The 23,517-nt window shown below is 40.2% G+C and overlaps 1 protein-coding gene across 4 annotated transcripts; it reads right to left on the bottom strand.

The window, feature by feature from the left end:
* Positions 1-1,339: 1,339 nt before the first annotated feature.
* ELK4 (ETS transcription factor ELK4) lies at positions 1,340-21,722 on the bottom strand. Of its 4 annotated transcripts, none has more exons than XM_074322475.2 (6): positions 21,264-21,396; positions 15,097-15,312; positions 13,156-14,031; positions 12,999-13,077; positions 12,311-12,380; positions 10,982-11,098 (listed from the first exon to the last, which is right to left on the bottom strand). In XM_074322475.2, the coding sequence occupies exons 2-5, from the start codon at positions 15,301-15,303 to the stop codon at positions 12,328-12,330; spliced, it is 1,215 nt and encodes a 404-aa protein (XP_074178576.1). In that variant the 5' UTR covers positions 15,304-15,312; positions 21,264-21,396; the 3' UTR covers positions 10,982-11,098; positions 12,311-12,327. The 4 variants fall into 4 exon arrangements, with proteins under 4 accessions (XP_074178575.1, XP_074178576.1, XP_074178577.1 ...); XM_074322476.2 differs by having other exon boundaries at positions 12,311-12,365; XM_074322474.2 differs by lacking the exons at positions 12,311-12,380; positions 12,999-13,077 and adding an exon at positions 1,340-9,616 and having other exon boundaries at positions 21,264-21,722.
* Between the last annotated feature and the right edge of the window lie 1,795 nt (positions 21,723-23,517).

The raw sequence follows: 23,517 nt of genomic DNA, 5'->3' as shown, positions 1-23,517 counted from the left end.
AGAGCATCTAAGGAGGAAGTCATCAGTGCTGCCACCACTGAGGACTAAACATCAACCACTGGATTTGGCAACGTGGAAGGTGACCTTGACTAGAGAGGGGCTTCTGTCAATGATGATGTGTTTAAAACACATGGGAATCATCAAATCAACTCTGATGTTCCGGCAATGATTGACACCAATGATTCCTGCCTATGAGAAATGACCTTTCCTGTTTCCCTGTTCATTATACACCGCCCTTAGTTTAAGGTTACTCCAAATGAAGCCACAGTCACGCACTCCCTTCAGTTACGGGGCATATTCCAATGTGAGGACGCTTTGTAGTAACAAGTGAAATCTTACAACTGTTAATGATTGTCTCCTACCTGATAATGCCAACTCTGGAAAATTACCCAATGTTTAGGGCATTAGTTTGTCATTAGATGCAGCTATAATACACAGAAAGTGATTGCAAAATAGACACTGCCTCTCAAGAGGACATGTCAACAGTCAGAAAGGATAGAAAATGGTGGATATACAGGCTTTTTTCACTGAAGGACTTCTTAGAGCTTTTAATAACCTAATATACATTTTGAATCTCTGTGAGGTGACAACCCCATTTCCCAAACTTATTTGACCTCATGAGACTACAGCTTTAGGTAATATATTTTGAAACAGTGGTTTAGGAGAACCCAGCAGTCCTCCACAGAACACTGCTTAGTGACGCCACCACCTGAAGTGACATTTCACCAGGGCGAGTAAACTGTTGTCCCCTATAGAACAATTTGTTACTCTATTGTGTTATTTTTACCTAAAGATATGAAACAGACCTCTCTGATGTGATTTTGCCACCTATTAACCCCACTTCCCCCGCCCCATATACCAACTCAGTTCTGAAAAGGCCTAATTTCATTTGCTAAATCAAGTGAAGTCTCTAGGTTCTTATCTCAAAAATTACATGAAGAAGCGGGGCCTAGAGCAGGAATAAGCAAAAGTTGCTTTGTACAAAGGCTAGAATGAAGGAATCTAATTAAATTTTTAAAAACTTTTTAAAAATATAAATTTTAAAAGTAAAATAAAAAGAAGGTTCACATGGCGAATACTTTTTCTAGTCAGTCAGTTCTCTTTAATTCCTTTTAATAGCAATAATCATTTTACAGCCTCCCCTTTTCACTACCTATCCCAACTCAGGCTTTAAATATTTTAACGTAGATACACATCAAACAGTTTAAGGCCAGGTTTTAACGATAACCACTGGGAAAACTGAACTCTTTCCTTACCCACATTTAGCATGGATGAAAATATAATACACAAGGACTATCTCAATAGATGTGAGAGGAGAGAAATCAATAATTGATTCAAATTCATTTTGTTAAAAATATTTATTTAAAAAAATACAATTGTTGACTGTTATCTAGTTGCACATATATCTATTAATATATCTATGTAATTTTTGGACTTTAGTAAATTTGCTACAGTGCTTTCTTAAAGCCAGCTTGCCATTATACAAATTCCTGTCAGTTCTTACAGAAAACAGTTTTTTTAAATGTATCATCTTTCAAATAAGATGCATATCACCATTACAGAATTGAACATTTTTGCATAAAACTAGAAGCAATAGAAAAAATAATCACCTGACTGGTTATTCAGAACAACCGCTTACCCATGTCTGTGGATGCACTGAGGATCAACTACGTTTTTTTTTTCTCTGAAAAGCAGTGTATTTTAAAGCCCTCAAAGTGCTGTCTAAATTCGCTGTAAAGTTTCTTTGCCGAATATAAGCGAATGCAAGAGTCTAGCTACAGTCACCCTCGTCAACCTTCAAACAACATCCCTCTGGTTCCCAACAGGTTAAATCAGGCTGCTTAGCTAGAAGATACGGCAGTTTCTCTCAGTTGCATCAACAATTAATGTGATTTTAGTAAATGTTAGCATCATTTTAATTGTTAGCATCATAAAATGTTTATATCATTTTAACTACTTTTTTTAGGAAAAGGAAGAAAAAAAGTGATTTTAATACTTTGAAAGCCTCCCTAAGGTAAATTACACTGTTATTAAATTACAAGTTATTAATGACACTTTAACAGTTATTCCTTCTTTTGGGTAGGTATGCACTTGCATTTTATATAGAAGTATTTATACAAAAGTGGTGGATACCGGATATCACAAGAGATAGCTTTCAATAAAATAAACAAGGGAGAAAATAAAAAAATGAAGTAACTGTCTTCTCAGTTGAGTTGATCTAGGTTTAAGGAAAGCAACGTGACAAGTTCTTATTACCACATACCCCAAACTAAGACACTGACGTAAAAGAACACCTCTCCTGTGTTAACACAACAGCAGTTGGGTGGATGAAAATAAAAAGTTTATTATTTAACATCATTCAATTTCCAAGTGATAGCCACACTTGAAGATCCAGTAAGGCTCAGAAAAGTATTGGTTTGTTCTTCAAAATGCAAGTTATACACTTTTTATTTTCAGCCAACTTGATTATTTAGTGAATAGAGGGCATAATTCTAAAAAATGAATTTTAGTCAAAAATTTTATTTGCCTCAAACCAAAGCAAACCAGTAGCAAAATGACTGGGCTGAGTTTCATATTTAATCTTCCCTACCCACAAAGATAAATGAAACTGCTAGAAGGCAAAAGTGAAGAAACCAGATATGACTGTGATTAAAGAAGACTGCATGGCCAAACCAAATAAATAGGCCTCGAGTAATAAAAAATTAATCATACTGATTTCTATCTTTACATGTATGCATCTTTCACTGATACTGAGCAGGGAAGTTCATCAAATATGCTACGTTATCACATAAGCAATGAGTGTAATGTACATATAAAGGCCATTGGTAATACTGCCCTCAAAACCAAAAAATTGGAAATGTCTTAGAAGGGCCTGTGTCCCCTACATAACAGACAATAAGCGACAATGATTAAACAGAAAAGAATCTTAAAATTAGATAGTTTACAGAGTTGAGTGCAATCCATCAATTGCAGATCATTAAAAAGTCATAATTTCTATGAAGCAGAATATTAAAAACTTGTAAATTATTTTAAAACATCCTAGCCTTATAGAGCATACCTTACAGAGCCTAGAAGGGCTCATTTACCACTTCTCCAAACAGTCTTAAGTTCCAGAAAACATAAATGAGAAATAAACCTTACTTCCCTGACCCTCAATATCCATAAGTTGAAACTGAAAAAAAAAAATCATTAAGTGCTTCCAGTTATTAAAAACAAAACAGTGCTAATAATGGTGCCCCAAAAAGTGCCAAGTGATTTAATACCAATATATGGCATTCCCACCCCTGAACTCTAGGCGTACTTGAATGAGTCCATCGGCTAGAACTGGCCCAGCCACAGGGTACCCTCCTCCACACCATCCAGAAGATCCCAGGCCTGTCCTCGCATGGCTCATAATCCTTGCAAGGGCCAAGAACCAGAATGGGCCCTTACGAGATGGGAAACAAAGCAAAGTTGAGAAGAACATTTGGCCCAAGATACTCTTTGAGGTTTCTGCTAATGCTAATTATGTACAGTTTAAAAGGATAAATTAGGCTACAATGCCAGAATTCCTCCATTATTATATCGATCCATGGTCAAACCTGTATTTCAGAAATACTACTTCCACTATTAACCTCTTTGAGAAACTTAGAACCCAACATAGTAAGGGTTTTTACACAAAAGCAAATGTAGAAATTTTAAGAAATGACACCCTTATTTCCTCAATAATACATGAATGTAAGAGAGCAGTTTAAGATGACTTTGTTTAGCGTATGTCACATATAGCATTATAGTTCTAAATGTTGGCAAGCAATTAATTAGTCTTTAAGGCTTATCATTCCATGTATTTAAAAAAACTGAAATGTGCAAGGCATTAATTTTTAAAAAGTGGCAATTGCAAAGTGCAGCCAACTTTTTTTTTTTTTTTAGTACAAAATAGTCTAGGAGTCATCCTAGAGGATGAATAATATGTTCCCTCTGAAAAACAAATTTATTTACACACACACACACACACACAATCAATACATCAGTACACACACACACACACACATACATATATATACTCAGCCAATAAATCATAATGACTTGGAAAGAAATGCTCTAGTCTTCCAATTAAATATTTAAAAAGAAAAATTTAAACCTTATAGGGCAGCCGGATGGCTCAGTTGGTTGGTTGCTGGTTTAATTCCTGTGTGGGATGGTGGGCTGTGCCCCCTGCAACAAAGACTGAAAATGGCAACAGCACTTGGAGCTGAGCTGCGCCCTCCACAACTAGATTGAAGGATGACTTGAAGCTGATGGGCCCCGGAGAAACACACTGTTCCCCAATATTCACCAATAATATTTAAAAAAAAAACGAAAAAAAAACTAAACCTTATAAAGCTTATTGATGTGTATTATACTCAAAAGATTGGAGTTCAAGAGATTTATTATGTTTGATTGCATCCCTCATGAATTTTCTTGTTCAGCTTCAATTTCCTAGCTCTGTAGAAAGCTTAAAGCCGACATTTGCCCTCTTACTCGAACCACTCTGGACTCCCATCTTTCACAATGGCTAAGTGTGAATGGCAGCACCCTACAAATTGCTATTTTCTGGCAGGCTGTCAAGCTATCACAGATTTTTCCCTCCAGAAAAGTAGCTTGAAGAAACTGGCAGTTTCAAATGGAACATTTATACTACATCAACAACTCACCTTTCAGATTTGCTGTTTACAGGTCAAAACATGACTTATGCTAACAGGTTCCACCAAATACGAGAAATGAAATCAAACCGCCTTCTTTTCTTGCTTAATACTCTACCACCCACAAGAATTCTAGATTCTAAGATTAAAACACCGACTCCAGGAAGCAGAGTTCTGATGACCTAAGAGGAATAACAGGGCACCTTGTTTCAAGCTATGCCAGCAGCATGGAAAACAACAACAAAACATTTACTTGTTGACTCAAAACCAAGAAGGTAATTAACAAAATACTTTCTATAGAACCCATTCTCTGCTCAGAGTACCTGTTAAAGAACTACAACTATAGTGGACCTCCACTTCACTACTGTGGATTAAACAATGAACTTCCCAATTTCTTTTTAGCAGTAATATATCCTGTCATACCCTCATAACATACATCATGAGTAATCTTTTTAACTTTCCTGTTGGCTGGTCATTCTTCAGAGCTCCAGGTTTCTGCACAGAGAGACCTGCACTTGTCTCCATACTCATTTACACCCCGCAGCACAGTTCTAGATTTCTGGCATGGATAAACAGAACAGATCCATCAAGAAAAGCATTTCTTCAGATGCTGAAATGTTACGAATAAAAAAATAAAAAACTTACTAATGCAGCAAGAAAATGGAGGTTATTATGCATTTTAACATAAAGCAACTTGAAGTAATTCTGAATTTGTTGGTAACATATAACATTAGTTAAGGCCAAAAGAAGTTTGTAAGCAGACTAAAGTACATTATGAAGTCATACCTATAATATGAAGAGGAAAGAGCCAACAGGCTGTCAAAAATAATATGCATGAAGCGCTGGAAAACATTTGGTAATGGGTGACTTGGCAACTTACAAAAAAGAATATGAAATTTCAGAAAGTTAATGACAAGCTCTCCTGAAAAATTCCAAATCTCTTCTAGAGATTTTACATGAAAATCAGATCAAATATGTAAAGGATTTCTCCATATGTCACAACAAAAGCATCCACTTTTTTTCTTTTCAAGATTGAGAAACATTATCTTGAGTCAGCGGTCTTTAAAGTAGAGTGCGTGGTGCCAGACAGTGCACGAGACAACCTACTAGGCGCAGGAAGAAAATGTTAAAACTTCTACTCAAGATTTACTTTTTATGCCATCCTATTTCTATTTTTCTGTATGTCTTATTAATGTACATATTAACTTTACATACAAATTTGCAAATAGGGGATCTGTATTAAAAAACTTTTACTGATCAAGTAAGTGTGTGTTTGAAAAGGCTGGAGACTGCTTTTCTGAAATGCCAATGAGTGCTTCCAATGTGCTTACACTCACTAGAAACATCCAGAACTGCCTTTTAGAACTTTAGAATCATAACACAGACTCTGTGACCAGGATGAAACAGTGTCATTAGACTGGACATCATCATGCAATGCCAGGTATGAATGGAAATGAAGTGATATTAACAATAGCCTGCAGTTACAGCTCCAGAATTCCAAGCCTCTGATTTATTTTCCCCTCTAAGCCTAAGTGATACAGAGCATGGAGAAAACTAGAAATTGTGCCAGGTAAACAGATTCAAGAGTCAGTCCTGTCTTTTTGATCTCTAATATGACATGGAAATCTTCAAGAAATTCTTCCAGTTTAAAAAGAAAAATCCAATACCCTTTTACTGTAAGGTTCACAGGCTTTCTTTCCCCATCAAAATTTGAAGAAAATGTACATGTATTTTTTTAACCATCAAAATGTGGAAAAACTAAATCTACATTTTAACTCTAAGAAGCTTAGGGTTGAGTGAGAGTTTCTGGATTCTTCTCTATGTATAAACTTTTTAAATCAATGGAAATTTCCACCTTTGCTTGAACATACAAGATGTCATGAGGAATTGTAACATCACAAAAGCTGTGACAAACCAGGAAAAAAAAGATTACTGAAGTCAGATGTATGATTTTAATTTTGTATTTAAAAAAGTCAGCATATGAACAAGAAAAATATTATTTTAGAAATTATGTGGCAATCCATGCTAGGGTGGAATAAATGCAGTGGTCTGATGACTGAGGGTGCAGCTGTGTGCCAACTGTGTGCATCCCTTCTCAACTCCAAAGTGGTGGCTTAAAACCAGCAATGGGGAAGAAATTTACATTATGGAAATCAGCAAATGCTACGATTTAAGGGCCTTCTTCCCCTTCAGAGAGCCCGGTAGTTAAAACATTTTCCAGCATACGACTAAGTAGATACAGACCACAGTAGATGGAAAGCTAAACTAATCTCAGCAGATGTCTCACAAACTCCTTCAACCTGCTCTCCTATCTTAGGCTACTTCTGCCCACCTGGCAAAGCGACTAGTGATGGATACCAGCTATCACTATCAAATATAAGTCTCTCCAGTGAATACTGATCTTAAGTGGTATATCACTTTTGGATGTTAAGAACTCTGTGGATATTCAAAAAGTATGAAACTGAGACTTTTCCAGGAAGGAGGTAGTTTACAAAAAGAACAGTCTGCCTCATACAGTTGAGCTAAGGTTGTAAACTTTCATTTTAAAAAGGACACGGACACACACACACACACACACACACACACACACACACACTCTTCCCCAGGTTAACTGAGCTCAAAGAGAAAGCAGATCATCACCTCGCTATGGCCCACACCTCTCAGAGGCTTCCAGGATCGGTTTATAGACAGATTCACTAAAACTCATTCCTATGAAGTTGCTTTGACTGAGTTTTAGTGCTGTCCTTGCTTCCCAGGCTCCCCTGTGCTGAGGCAGTTAATTACCAATGATACCATCTGGGAAAACAAACCAATGGCTTTGTCTCCTTTAATTCCAAAAAATAAAAGTTTTGTGCTTTCAAAATTTTAAGTATCTAATTAAATCAAGCCATCAATATTTACTTATTTAATATACAAAATGTTAATTAACCTAATAAAACTATTCCAAAGTGCTGCTAAGACATCTAATTTCAAACAAGCATGCAAACTAAACAGTTCAATATGGAAAAAAAGTCCAGTAAAATCTGTTCCACATCACTACTGAACACCTTTCAACACTATTGCACATCTCAGGAACAGACCTTTCAGCTGAGAACCACAGATGAAGCAGTAACAGGTCTCCAACACTACAAGTTCAAAGGCAGCTCCCTGAATATTGTCCCTCTGCTATTACTGACCTAGCACAGGTATCTTACACTAGAGCTTCTCCACACTGCATATAAACACATTTAAAGTGAGTACTATACACCTGGAAGATGCTGGTTTGTATCAGTGTCATTTTGAGCCCTTGAGTCTACTCCCTCATTCCATTTTAGTTCATGTGATTTGATTATAGGAACTATTTCTAGGGATAAAAACCTAGTTTAATGATCAGGGTGGGGGTAGTGGCCATATATAATCTAATCCTGGATTTTAAAACCAAGTTTTTCAACAGATTCCACCGCAATGTTGGTATCAATTCAGTTTGGGGATCAACAAAGCTGTCTGCACCTGGCATTGATTACCATATGGTAATATTTAATAAATTTGGTAATGTTCAGGAAAAGGCCTAAATTTTTCACTACTAATATCAACAATCTAATCCCTATGCTTGACCCTTTCCAAGTGAACTCTGCTCCTCCCTAATTTAAAAAGAAAAATTCGAAGAAATAAGCACATCTTTACCTCGCTACAGATTTGGAGGCTTCACTTCATTTTCCATCTTCCTAATTACATCTTTAAAACTACTGCGATCTTTCGCAACCTTAAATTTAAAGGAAGATAAACAGACAGTAGAAAAGGGGGTCAAATGAACAGAAAAGAGAGAGAGAATCCTTCACGATGGTACCGTGTTTCCCCGAAAATAAGGCCTAGCCAGACCATCAGCTCTAAAGCGTCTTTTGCTCCAAAAGACGCTTTAGAGCTGATGGTCTGGCTAGGCCTTATTTCAGGGAAACACGGTCTCTTCTAACTGAGAAAAGCCCCACATGTTGTTTTAAGTTATTCAATCAAATCTTTCAGAGATACCTCAAAATTTCAATACCCAGGTTCATCCTCCTAAAAGCCATCATATCCCATGGGTGTATAATCATACCACACAGAGAGTAGCCAACATTTCTGTACTAGATATGGGGTCCCATATTCTCTCTGGCTGGTCCAAACACTGTCTTAAAACCCCAGGTTTAAACATCTTCCTACGTTAAAATAGACCAGCTCCATGCTCTGTTGACAGGTTTAGATAAGATCATACATAGGGCTGAGAGACCAATCCTGAATAAATGTAAATAAGATGCCTTTTTGCACGGTTGCTTACATATGTTAGAATTTACAGCAAAGCAGAATCTCCCCAACAGTACTGCTCAACCTTCTTTTATGTGAATAGAAATGAGTCTTTTTTTCCTCTATTGCTTATGCACAGCTCACTTTTAGTTATTCAAAAGAGTACACTTAGTCCCAAAGATATGGCCAATTTCATTTAACTAATATTTCTTTAAATAATATACTCAAAGCATGTATTTTTTTTCTGGCCAAAGGATCCCAATAAGGCAGAAGGAGTAACTTTGTTCTTAATTGCTCTTGCAAAGCACAGCTAGCTGCTAAAACCCACCAAAAATTACTTAAACACAAAGCTCAAAATATTTTTTTAAAAAGAAAGAAACAGGGAGGTGGAGTTTGGACTCCAATTAAGGCATTTTTATACACAGTCCAATGTGAGTCTTAGTCAAAGAATCCTAAAAAGGCATTCGATGGGGAATGGCAAGAATCACAAGTCTATTATCGGCATTGCAGAACTATCAACTGCTCACTTCAAATGCGATCACGTTGAGTGTCTTGCTGTTCCTTTATTCCTTGGTTCTTTCATTCCACAAGTACATAGGTTATGTTTTTTGCAGATCTGGGGAAAATGGGCCAGGGGTAGAAGGTCCATCCAGGCCAGACAAAGCGAATGGCCCATGACTGTTCAGAACAGAAGGAAACTGGGAAAGGAAGTAAAGCACATTATTACCCTTTCACTCAAAGCACATGTCCCCTTCTGTCCCCACTACGTTCCCCGAGGCAGAACAGGACAGCTGCGTGCCGTGGCTCACAGGACAAACACAGTAACTGTTTATCATGAAAGAATATGATGTCACAACAAACTTTAAAAAAACCTGAAAGAATGTTAAATATTAACATTCTCCAGCCTACCTTGATGGAATGTGAAGAAGCCTGTACCTTTCCTTAAATCCTAAGGTACACGGGATTACATTTAACTTCAAATTAAGGTTTTAGAAAGTTCAGTAAATGACAACATGCACTAGAGTATATTCAATTATAAAGCAAATCACAGACTGTCAAAGACGTCCAGAAAGGTCCAGAGAGAGATACCCATCTATTAACTTTATAACTGGTGCAAATAATTACAGGATGTGCATCCCAGAAAAGGGTTCCCCATCATGTATTCTGAGACCAATTCCATAGGAAGAGTCCAGGCTGAAGCTACCTGAACACTAAGACATTGCTTACAGTCTCAGATCATTCTGTAACTTAATTATCGGTTGTGAGAGGCCAAGAAAAATGTAAAAATGAAACATGGAAAATTTTACCCAAAAAAATGCAGAAGTAGAAAGATTATTAATTTTCTTCTTTTCCTTACCATTTCATTTCCAAAAGAACAAATGAAAAATTAAATTATAAAAATGCAAGGCAATCTTCCAGGGAGTTACTCCTAAGTAAGTGAATGAATGAACCATAAGAAAGCCTACAAGTTATAAAGTCTAAATGTCTGGGGCAAATAATAGTTAAAAGCTGTAAGAATTTTCCTAAGTTCTTGGTTAAGACGTGATACAATATTCATTTTTTAAAATGTTGATAAATATCAATTTGAATGAGGGGAAAATGGGAGTATATAACACACTATTCTCAAGAGTTTTCTATTTTTTTAATCCCCAGTAAAAAGGGGAAACCTATGTGCAGAAATCTATCTATATACATGTATACATGTATACACACACGTATATATGTTTGTAAAACAGATACAGGTATATTTTTTTCCTAAAAAAAGAGGATTCCTCAAGTTTAAAAAGACAAAAAAATTGGGTGGGATCAAAATCTACTATGCTATCGAACAATTCTTGGTTTAACTCCAATGCATGTCAACAATGAAAAGGAAACTGCTGTGAATATTTATCTGAGCTGTCTGCTGGTTAGGAAATTAATACTTAGAAATTCAAAAACAAAACGAAAGAGTTTATTAAACAGAAGTTTTATAATGCTTCAACTAAGAGTGGGGCATTGCCTTTTCGCGTCTTTCTTCATTTACCATATCCCTCTTACAAAAGACAGGCTGTTATGTCATTTACCTGGAAAAGCGTGTTAGCACCTTGCAGTCTGGCCGGACTGAGGGGAGCAACAGGGCTCAGAGTGCTCCAGAAGTGGATACTGGAGAGCAAAGGGCTCGGAGTCAGTAAGATGGGCGTCTGCAATACACAAAGCAAAAACAGTCACTAAATGACACATCAGGATTCTGTTTTCTCCTTGTAATAATACACAAATAGCCCTGACTAGGGTTTCCAGGCGGGAATTCTCGCCTGTTTTCAGGAATTTTTTTCACTTTTCCGTTCCCGAATCCCGAGAAAAGTTGGTTGGAAAATCGGGAAAATCAGCTCCTTGAACCCAGGTAGCTGGTAGTATCAGCCGTCACTTTGTGGAAAGATTCATCGTGGAGAACAGAAAACAGTTTATATCTCGGGATTTAGAAACAGAAAAGTGAAAAAAAATTCCTCAGAACGGACAGAAATTCCCGCCTGGAAACCCTAGCCCTGACCCAAATATTGTCCTATTCTCCACTCCAAATCTCTTTAAGTCTGAAATTTTATGAGGAAAAAGTCAAATTATTTTAAAAACTTTTAAGATAAAGGTTGTTCATGAGACAAGATTTAGGATAGGTCAGAGGAACAGTTCTCAAACAGAGCTGCCGTAGATTATCTACTTCTCAAACACAATCAAGGATGTAAAAAGTTTAAAGGGTTATGCTGTTTCAATCTCTCTGATAATTCAGTTAATTAAAGCTAACGTTCAACAAATTCATAATATAATTTCCAATATTAAACTAAAAACAAGATTCTTCAGCCTAGATTTTTCCTGCCTTATTTCCTAGCTTCCCAGTTTAACAGGACGTAAGGCAACTTTTCTCATTTCTCTTTTATTCATTATTATAGATATTACCTCATGCAGTTGCCTACCATGCGTCTCAGCTTACAGATTATCCACTGGCCTACAAGACAACAGGCTCACCTGGACTTGTTCACCTACCGGGGATCCTTAGATAGACCTCTGGCCAAGCCCTAGTTGCTGGTCTCTCTCTACTACGCCTCTCCTCAGCCTGAAGCAGCCAGAGCAGTCGTCGCCCCTATCACCTAACAGCAGTTAGGGTTTCATCTTCAGAGGGGGGATTGAGACAGGTTAGCTAGCATGTCCCTAGATAGACAGGGAGGTCCCTGATGAAATAAACAAAGACAGCCATATCCTAAAACTCCAGGTTTTGAAATCACTCCTTCGCTCCAGGACAAAATGTAACAATGCCTTGAGGTTAATCATAAAATTCCTTTTGATCTGACAAATGGAGCAGATCTGATAGATAAGAGTGGGTTACTCTGCTAATTCCTGTAGGATGGGCAAGCAGAACAAACCTGGTAGATGAACTTCATTAGAAGGCGCCAGTTCCCTTCTTCAAACAGTTCCTTTCTTCAAACAGCTCCCCTTCCCCAAGCAGGCAAGGGAAGGTAAAAAAAGTAAGAGCTTTTGCCTCAGTCATGGGGCACCCCCATTCGGGACCCCCTCCCGCTCGGGAGCTCTAACTCTTTGCTTTCAACAAACTATCCTCTTTAAAAAAAAAAAAAAAAAAGATAAAGGTTTGTTCAACTAGTATTATAATAAATGCTTCATTAAAACTAAAGGAACAAAAAGTTCAAATTATGTTCCAACCTGTCTCTTGTAGGTTTTTCCCACATAGAAAAACCAATCTGAATTCAGGTACAGAAAAATAACGGGTAACTGAGTCACAAACATCTTTTCCTCAATAAAGAGAAGGTTTGTGAGTAATCTATTTAAATGTTATATTTAAGCAATTTAAAAAATATACGGTAACTGTAGAAAACTTGTTACCCAACATCAAACATTCCTTCTTTTTAAGGTTCTCGGGATCAAATGCTTTCTCACTTGAGATTATCACTGTTTTTTTAGTAAGATATCAACCAGTTTTATAAGACCAAAAAGAGAGAGAGAGAGAGAGAGAGAGAGAATATTTATTTTCTTTAGAAGTGGAAAAACCAAAATATTTATTGACTTGCAGAACAATTTTTTAACGCAACTCCAGACCTTTCATTTTGGTGATCCTGATTGAGGTGAAGAACTGCAGTACTTGCACAAGGTCATATACAACCTTTCTAAGACAAACCTAAGTAGCAGAATGAGAATTGAGGTTATAAATTCTGGATGTTTAAAAAGTAAGTAAATGCAAACAACAGAAAATTACCTGTGAAAAAAGTGCTGGCGTAAGAGACGCTGTAGGGAGAGATGGGCTCAATATTCCCAGGGGGCTCGGGTCACTGCCTGTGATCACGAGGGTGGGTGCCAGCTCTAACCCTTTGGGTTTCTTGGATCTTGATGAATTATTCGTTTTGTCCTTTTCTGGCAAAGCCGAGTCCTGGTCCTTAGGCTCCAGTGACAAGTTCTCTGGCAGTTCCATTGGCTGAGAAGCCACAGAATCGATGTGTGTGTCGACGTCTGGGTTGGAACTCAGCGGTGGTGAAGGTGTTCTCGGAGGCTCCTCCTTCAAGGAAGGGGACATGGACGAAACAGGCACGGCGGTAAAAGTGGGAGTTACATTGGAGGCAGAGGTGGGGGCTTCCAGTGGAGGCGGTTTGGGGGAAGCCAAAGTCTCCAGTGCTTGAATAGTTTCTTCAGAAGATGGTGAAACGCTTGGGCCAGTTGAAATGGTGGCAGCAACAGGTTCAACTGGTGGTTTTTTGGAAGGTGTTGTTACAAATTTGATGACAGAAGGTGTTGGCTCCTTAGGAGATTTTTTCTCTGCTAATTTCTCAGCAGGATTCTCAATCTTTATAGATTTGAAATGCTTCCTACTGGAAGAGTTCAAAGAGTTGAGAGTAAATGAAGAATATAAGCCTGAGTGTATGTAATCATTGCGGCTAGAGGTCTTGGCACCAGGCTGAGGTGGTTTCTCTTTCCCTCCATTCTCCACATCTCTGGAGCTGCTGCTGACTTTCCCGAAGCTTAAGGTCTCACAGTCTCCCTCAATCCTGCCCACCGTCATTGGATCCATGTTCAGAATCTTTGGGTAAGAGACAAACTTGTACACAAACTTCTGACCATTCACTTTTTTAATGATATTCTGTAGATAAATAAAATAAGCATTCTTAAACTTTGCTATCATCTTACCTCCCATAACTCATGAAAAAGCTGACCTAACGAATTTCTCTGTTTGACAAGCAGTTTACTTTAAGCTTCAAAATCATCTAAATTATCTAGCCATACTCACACAGTTCCTACTATTATGGAGCATGAGTTAAGAACATTTAAATATATTATTCGTAGTTGAACTCATAAATTACATAAAAGCTGAAAGATTTTCATTGCTTAACACTCTCAACCAAATATCTGTATTAAGTCAAACATTGCTGACCTGCAATCTCTTAATTCCAAAGGTAAAAGTCATACATATCCTGACTAAGCAAAAAGGAATTTAGATACTGCTTCTGCTAAGGTTCCTACTTCCTTCAGAAATTCCACTTGTTGCTTACTTCATGTCTCCGCACAGGAAAGTTGATAAAATCAACCACTAAAAGGTGAAAGAAATTAAGATCGCCACTTCTCATTCCAATTCTATCCATTTGAGCTATTTATTTTACCTCAGTGCCCAAAGAAATTAAAAATTTTAAATAAAGAAATCAGCTTTATGCATTAATAGGTATGCTTTAAGGCATTAGTGTTCTCTGGGTTAAAGTAAAAAATTAAGTAAAGCTAAAAAACAAGGACATATGACAAATTCTAAAGTAAATTATGATATACATATTTATCCTCAAGAATCTCATATTTTCTGCTCCTTATTCCAACCTTATACTCCCTTTTTCTTTAAAGACAATTGCAATTTGGAATAAAATATGTGTTATGGAAATGGAGCACTGAATATGAGTTTGCAGAAATACAGCTGGAACATTTCCATCTTTCATCCTAATTCCAAACTGCTGAAGCTATTAAAAAATTGGATTAAAATAAACCAGGACAGCGATAATCGCATAATTTAAGCAAATATTGAATCATTATGTTGTATACCTGAAACTAATACGTTATATTTTAACTTTACCTCAATTAAAAAGTTAAATAACTAAACCAGGACATTAGCACCTATAACCTGAATGGAAGGAACACTTCTTGTTCAGAGGTAGATGTGCATTACCTTTACATAATAGTATCTGAGGGCTCGGCTGAGTTTGTCATAATTCATATTAGGCTTGTTCTTTCGAATTCCCCAGAGACGAGCCACCTCTTCTGCCTGCAAAAGCTTGAACTCCCCATTGTTAGAGGTCCAGCAGATCATGTGCTTGTTCTGAGGCTCCTGTAGGAGCTGAAGGAGGAACTGCCACAGGGTGATAGCACTGTCCATAGCAATGAGCTGAAAGAGGCATATAGATACGAGATACAACAATATTAACAGCCAACACTTCTAGAACACTCTGTCAGGCACTGTTTTAAGTGCTCTAAATGTATGACTTCATTTCATCCCAACACCAATCCTGTAAGACATACACTACTGCAGCCTCATTTTATATACAAAAAAAAGAATTCCTAAGAGTTAAGTAATTTGTCTAAGGTCACACGAGTAAATGGTGGGGCTAAGATTTAAACCCAGGCAATCGGATCCAGAGCCCAAACTGTCAATCATGCCACACTGCTTAAGGAAAGTCTTGCTGGGAGATAAAACTAGTTCCACAAATTATATGAGCAGCCTGGTGATCGCCAGTCACTAGAATATCACTGTTATTATCTTACAAACTCATTGTTATAGTCTCTGAGGAGACCACTATTTCAGCATCTACCTTAATCAACCCAGTTGGTTTATTTGCCAGGACGTGTGTGTGTATCTCAGTGTGGCCCAGGGGTGCAGGGAATAATCTACTTTTGCTCCACTGATATTTCTCCTTCAAATAGTTTCCATTATCATAAATATAATTTACATGTAAATTGGCAGCACTAAAATTTGGCAAAATGTTCCCCGATTTAATTTACAAGTTCTGTCACCATTCTGCCCACAGGGATTCCATCTGCATAGATCCTCCTTTTATTGGATAGAAACCTTTATTTGACTATCGAGCTAAGAACTGAAAAATCCTTCAACATCCCAAGTTTTAGAATCTCCTTGTTCAGACAAGAGTTTCTCAACTACTGATATTTGGGGCCATGTCTAATTCATTGTTCCTGGAGGCCGTCCTGTGCATTGTAGTTTGTTTAACAGCATCCTAGCCTGTACCTACTAGGCGCCAGTAGCACCTTCTGCCCAAGTGCAACAATCAAAAATGTCTCCAGACATTGTCAAATGTTCTCCTGGGGGACAAAATCATCCCAGTTGATAACCACTGGTTTAGGCAATGAAGCTGCGAGGAAATGCTCTCACAAACTTATTTTCCCCATAAAACTTCAGAACTTGTTTAATAGGAAGAATTCCTTAGTACAGAAACTCCGGCCAAATACATATAAGCACATCCTTAAAAGCTTATAACTGAACTATATCCACAAAAAAAAACTTCCTTTTTTCAAAATCTAGCAATGAGATCTCAATGGATCTGAATAGGACTTGAAAACAATAAGTCAATTCCATTAAAATACCACAAAAACAGATAAATTGGGCTACATCAAAATTTAAAACTTCTATGCTGCAAACAATACCATCAAGTGAGAAGACAATCCTTAGACTGGGAAAAAAAATATTTTCAAATCTTAAGGGACTTGTAGCAAAAATAAAAATTAAAGAACTTTTACAATTAAAAGGCAGCCAGATGGCTCAGTTGGTTAGAGTGCGAGCTCTCAACAACAAGGTTACTGGTTCAATTCCCGCATAGGATGGTGGGCTGCGCCCCCTGCAACTAAAGATTGAAAACGGCGACTGGACTTGGAGCTGAGCTGCGCCCTCCCCAGCTAGATTGGAGAACAACGACTTGGAGCTGATGGGCCCTGGAGAAACACACTGTTCCCCAATATTCCCCAATTTAAAAAAAAATTTTAAATTTAAAAATAAGCGAAGAATTTGAAAAGACACATCTTGGATTTGAAAAAACATATCTCCAAAGAAGATATACAAATGGCCAATAAGCACATGAAAAGATGCTCAACATCATTAGTTATTAGGAAAATTAAAATGACAGCCACCTCAGGCAGCACTTTACACCATGAGGATGGCTGTAATCAAAATACAGACAATAACAAGTGCTGAAGAGGATGTGGAGAAAGTGAAACCCTCACATATTGCTAGTGGGAATGTAAAAAGGTATAGCCACTTTGGAAAAGTTAGACAGTTCCTTAAAATGCTAAATATAGTTACCACATGACACAGCAATTCCACTCCTAAGTACACACCCAAGAGAAACAAAAATATATGTCTACCCAGACACTTGTACAGGAATGTCCACAGCAGCATTATTCGTAATATCCAAAAAGTAGAAACAACCCAAATGTCCATCAACAGATGGATGGACAAGCAAAATGTGGTGTAACCATCCAGTGCAGTATTATTCATCCAGAAAAAGGAATGCAGTACTGAAACATGCTAAAACATAGATGAACCTTGAAAACACTATGCTAAGTGAAAGAAGCCAGACACAAAAGGCCACAGATTATGTATGATTCCATTTATATGAAATGTCCAGAAGAGGCAAATGTATCAGACATATAAAGGAGTCAGCAGTTGCTTATGGATGGGGGCGAAGAATGGGGAGTGACTGATAATGGGGTGGGGAAAATACTCTAAATGTAGATGTGGTAGTTACACTACTCTTTGAATAAATTAAAACCATTTACTTGTACACTTTAAGTAGGTGAATGTTATGGTACGTGAATTATGCCTCAAAATGTTAAAAACAAACAAACATTACAAAAGTTAGGCCTGAAAAGCTTAATTCTAACAAGGTGTAACTCACAGAGGACGAGGTCCTTAAAAGTTACTACGTCTGCTTCCAAAAAGGGCAAAGATGAGGAACTGAAGTGGAAAATACTTGGGTTTCTATAGTTTTTCTGAGACACACAAAATGTCCTCCAACTATCCTGTTATCACTTTGAAGCTGGTTCTACAGAGGTACTGTCCTCCAAAAGGAGAGATGGGAAAATAATAAGGAATAGAAAGGGGGAGATACCTCCCAGAGTTAATGGAGAAGCTGAGGCCATGAATCCAACTCTTTCGTCACAGTCAAGTACTCTGTTCATTAGGGAAACCACGCCCCTTGATGGACAGAGCATTCACATCACCAGCCAGTTGTAAAGTATTACATACTAGAAACTCAGTGACAATAACCTACGAAGATGAAGTGCTGCTTTAATACTAAATAAATAGCTAAATAACTAGAAGTCATAGTTCCCCATAGCCTTGCTTTAAGCTGGGTTAAAATAGTGGTTTATATTATATCCATCAAGTTTTGGGGTGGGGAGAAGCTCCCTATCATTTTTCTGAGTTTACCAGAGGCCTTTCTTCTGATGGTGCCCATTCATGGCAAGATACTTTTTAACTACATGTTTCCCATCTAAGCTATTGGTTAGTCTAAACCTATTAAAACTACTCCCTAGTAAATTTTAGCTTAATCAAAAAACTTAAGTCTCCACATTTCTAGACATCACCTCTATATCAAAAATGCTTTACAGGGTGCCAGCCTGGTGGCTCAGGCAGTTGGAGCTCCGTGCTCCGAACTCCGAAGGCTGCCGTTTCGATTCCCACATGGGCCAGTGGGCTCTCAACCACAAGGTTGCCAGTTCAATTCCTCGAGTCCCACAAGGGATGGTGGGCTGTGCCCCCTGCAACTAGCAACGGCAACTGGACCTGGAGCTGAGCTGCGCCCTCCACAGCTAAGACTGAAAGGACAACAACTTGAAGCTGAACTGCACCCTCCACAACTAAGATTGAAAAGATAACAACTTGACTTGGAAAAAAGTTCTGGAAGTACACACTGTTCCCCAATAAAGTCCTGTTCCCCTTCCCCAATTAAAAAAAAAAGAAATGCAGATATTTATTTTTAAAAATGCTTTATAGGGAAGGGTAGGGGTGTGAATGTGTGAGAGAGGCGATGATGATGATGGGAGGATGAGGAGGAGGAGGGAAAACAAGGGAGTAGAAAACTGGAATCTCAAGACTACTACAAATCTGGTGCCTATAATTCAATTTGTTTTTGGAAAAATTCCCCAAACCAAATCCTCATCTTAATACCTACCGTGTAGATAATGCTTGAGCCCTACAGGTTTATAATAGCTGAGCTATGCATACAAAAACACAAAATAACATCATCTCCATAGTGAGCACACAAATGCCATCCCAAGCAAATGGGGAGGTTCCCAAAAGCATGGGTGTCCTCAAGGTGCTGCAGGATTTAACTTCATCTTCCCCTCTGGTTATTAGCAGAGCTTCTGTATTACATCAAATGCTGGCGAGCTGTTTGATATTTTAGGGCAGAACCAAGCTGTTGTGGAAAACACTGATGCTTCTTTAATATTTCACAGTGTGTCTGGAACAGAAGCTTGTTGAGAGGCAAAGAAAAAGGGCATTGTGGTTCTAGACCGAAGTACTGGAAAAGAATTTTCTTTTGCAAAAAACTAACAAAGACATAAAATGGACATCTTCAGAGGGTACTTTAAAGGAGTATTTCATTCACTCGATTTTTATATCAGGTTATTTTTTGAAAAGTTGAGAAACCTCCAGGTATGCAGTTAAGTTGAACCTCTTAATTTTAGTTCCTAAAAGTGTGCAATGCTATTAATATGAAATTCAATGATTTCCTCAGCGATAAGGAAACTAAAGGAAAAATATTCCGGAAGTTAGTAAAAATTACAAAGGTGTACTTTTATTCTTGCTACCAGTAAAAAAAAATCCCTTTATTTTCCTTCTCACAAAAAACCTCAAGTTACCTACAATTACAGTTTTAGGCGTTTTTTTACTAGAAGTATAAGGAGGAGGGAAATACCTGATCCAAATGAAGGAATTTGGTTTTTGAGGGGTTAAGTGGTGAAAATACAAGTGATTCTATCTTTACACTTCCAAGATAGGAAACTAATCCCCATGCTAAACTGAAAGGAGGATGTTGAAATAACTTATTGGGGAAAGGAAGTCTCTATTAAATGAAAGCTTTTCCACCCTAAATATGTTTATAATACACATTAGTCCAGTTGCTGTGGTGACCCATGGCCCGACTATTTTTCAGAAACAGTAGCTGGATGCTTAACACTAGCAGCAAGGCTAGTCTTGAATTAAAATCGTCTTTGTCAAAAAGTAACCAGGCGTCTGGTGTCTAATTGTACAGTAGCCTATACTAAGCGAATATCAAGTGTACTGCTATGTTACAATAAAACTTGAAGACAGTATTTCTCTAAGAATGTGATGGATTCCACTTGTGCAGTTTTACTGTTCAAATAAAATAAAAAGGGAGCGAGTTCCTGGGGGGACAGAATTGAATCATACCAAGTTTTAAGGAAAACACCACTGACAGCCCTGAATATTGAAGCATCTAGTGGGGTGGCGGGTGGGAGACCGCATGGGGGGTGGGCAGCGGGGGGGGGGGGTCTGACCCACCAACCTGCGATGGGTGAACCGTTCTGATGAACAAAACTGCGTCTGTTTAAATGCCGTGAACTTCAAATAGCCAAAGGTCTGGGAAACCCCCGGCCGTGCGTTTAGCTTTTGACTCCTTCCATCAACAATAGCCCTTCTTTCCTGCCAAGACAGGCTAACACTCCGCCCTCCACCCCCACAGGATGATGCCAATGGATCTTCCTAGGAATGAAGACGCTACCGGCCTTGCTGCAGCTGCACGTGAAGCGGAAAGTCAAGGGGGAGGTTTGCTGGCGAGAAACAGAACAGAATGAAACTTGACACCGGATGAACAGCGAGCTCGGGGAGAGGAAGAGACACTGGTGACCGTGTGCGGCGGCGGAGATCAAAGTTCGGGGCGGGGGGAAGCGCGGCAGCCGCACGAGCCTTCGCAGGCACTGAATTACTCTACTTTCATTTTCCAACTTCCTGTCACTAGTCAGAACTGCTCCCCTCTTCGCCGCCCCAGCAAACAACAAAAAGCAAAAAATACCCGTCACCTTTCTCAGGAGGGACCTACAGGGCGAAGCGAGCGGGGCGCGGGCGAACCTGGGGCCACCTGCGCGCGCGGGGCTGCGGCCGCGGGACAGGGCGCGACCCGGCGAGACCGCGGCGGGGGCGGCCCCAGGGGAGCGCGGGCCCCAGGGGAGCGCGCCCGCAGCCCCCGGCCGAGCCGCCGCCGCCCCCGCCGCGCGTCCGCTTCCTGTGGAGCCGCGAGCCCCCCGACCCCGGACCCCACCGTGGGGGGCGGCGGCCGCGAGACCCCGACGGGGCGCGCCGCTCACCGAGGCCGCGCGCGGGGCTCCCTCTGGGTCTCCGCCTCGAACACGATGCTGCTCTTCACCCGCCGCCTCCTCACGCCGGGACCTCCGGGACGGCGCGGCAGCCACGACGACCCCCGCGGCGGAGCCGGAGAAGGCGGCGGCGGCCGAGCCCAGCCCGCCGGGCGCCCGCAGCCACCCGCATGTCCCGCCGCCACCGCCCCCGCTGCGGCTGCTCGCGCCCCGCCCTCCCGCCCCCGCTCGCGGTTGTCGGGCCGCTACCCGCGAGCGCGCGCCCCGGCGTCCCTGGCCGCGGCCGGCCTGCCTGTCGCCCCGCAGCCGCCGCCCCTCCCGAACCCCCCAGATGCCGCGAAGCCCCGCCCGGACGCCGTAGTCGCCGCGCGTCACTTCCGGGGGCGGGAAGGGCGGAGCCGCCCGGCCGAGGGGAGCTGAAAGCTGCAGCTGCCCCCCAGCCGGGGTTCGGGGGCAAAGGGTACGCGCGTCGCTGCAGGCAGGGCGCCCCCTGGAGCCCTTCACTCGCCGCTCCCCGCCCGACTACTAACCGGTTACCTGTGAGGCGCGCGACCCGAACCCGTGGCGCCAATGCCGCCGCCAGTGTCGGGACCTCGGGTGGCCTGGGACCCTCGGTACCTCCCCGTCGCAGGGAAAAGGCGGCGCGCGCCCTGGGGCCTCCAAGCGACTGCGTCTCGCTGCTCAGCTGAAGTGTGAGGGCCTCGCCCTTCTGTGCCGCACGTGCAGCCTCCTCCCTGGCGGCCGGTGCCGAGACGTCGGGGGCCGCCCCAGCTTTGTCATCGAAGCGCCGGATCCCAGGACACTACAAACTCTTGATAAATATTGAATCCGCACCGTGGCTCTCTAGCCAAATGGAAACACTGGTGTCGTGAGGAAGCTCGTTCTGCGTTGCAGTCGGACCTGGAATCCAGTCGGGGCTCTGCCCCTCGCTAACGGCGATCTTAGCAACTTTCTTAACCCCAAACAGTTTTATCATCTATAGAATGGAGAGAACCTAACCTCTTCGAGTTGTTGAATGAAAGGCGTTAAGGCGCATAAGTCACCTCTCAGTTTCTAGCCCATTGATTCTCATTCAGTGTAATTCTTAAGGAACCAGGTCACACTTGGTACAAGAGACTGAATAATTTAGCAGCAAAAGGCACGCAGGGTCACTAATAAGATGGACTGCTGAAGAAAACCTCCAAGAAATAGATTGCATATCCTATTTAACAGGAAACCAAAGACAGGTCAGTGTCTGCGTTTCTTGTTCCTGGTCGTTGACTAGCTCTGTGACCTGCAGTGAGTTGCTTAACCTCTCTGAACCTCAGTCCCTCACGTAAAATGAAGATGAAAATGAGGAGAGTTGCTGAGAAGATTAAATAAGATAAATGCTGTAATGTGCTTCGTGCATTACTTGGCATATAGGAGACACCCAGTAAGTGGTGATGTCATTTATTGCTCCCCTACCCCCACAATTGAACTCAAGGTAAAATTAATAGAATTCACTGAGTAAGATGTGATCCTATCACCCCTTTGTAGGCTTTTGGAAGAGAATCATCACTTCCTTTGATTTCCAGCCTCCACAATAATACAAGAAATTATGATAAACAGGTATTTTTGTAAAAGCAATGCTATCAAAAGATGTTAGCTTTTCTAAAATAATTTTACCAAAGGATGTAAGAAATATGTGTTTTAAAAGGAACGTGCAACATCTGAAACGCCCTTGCACTCTTGGCCCCTGATATAAATTTTTTCCTTGCAACAACTTCCATTTTAGAAACCAAGAGGAAAAAAGGATGCATTGTTCAGGTAGGCTGTTTAGATACCCCCATTCAAAACATTTGTTTATAGAAAGGCTTCATTTGAAAGCCCCGTACCAAGAACAGTTAAGGGTTGTGGAGCTCTTGTACCCTGCTCTGCCCCAGCCAGCAGTAATAATCTGATTCAGCCTTCCGGTCCATCATTGTATCATAACCCCTTTAGACTGAGCTGACGTATTGTCAATCACAATGTATTTTTGGAAAACCACCTACTTTGGTAGTTCTTAAATTAGTCATAGCAAGTCTGTCTGCTTTTAACTTCACTCCTGTTTTTATTTTGTTTTGTTTTCTTTAAACACTGTACATGTTGACAGCAGAGAAACTAGAAGAAAAGCAGATTTCAGATTAGTGAACTAAGGGGGAAAAAAGTTTATTCATGTGTCTGGTTTTCCCACTCAGGATTCTATAAATACAGAATCTCTCTCCATGGTTCCTCACACAACAGA

This window comes from Rhinolophus sinicus, chromosome 11 (assembly GCF_057876585.1).
Source record: "Rhinolophus sinicus isolate RSI-liver-muscle chromosome 11, RSI-T2T, whole genome shotgun sequence".
NCBI lineage: Eukaryota > Metazoa > Chordata > Mammalia > Chiroptera > Rhinolophidae > Rhinolophus > Rhinolophus sinicus.
The sequence above is the reverse complement of the archived record's forward strand: the minus strand, read 5'-3'. Positions and strand labels throughout refer to the sequence as shown.

Excerpts from the sequence above, each read along its gene's own strand:
- ELK4 (XM_074322474.2), bottom strand. The coding sequence starts at position 15,303 with ATGGACAGTGCTATCACCCTGTGGCAGTTCCTCCTTCAGCTCCTACAG. Across the intron at positions 14,032-15,096 it reads TCAGATACTATTATGTAAAG|AATATCATTAAAAAAGTGAA; the intron begins GTAATGCACATC and ends ATTTATCTACAG. Across the intron at positions 9,617-10,981 it reads GTGCTAACACGCTTTTCCAG|TTTCCTTCTGTTCTGAACAG; the intron begins GTAAATGACATA and ends TTCCTTTCCCAG.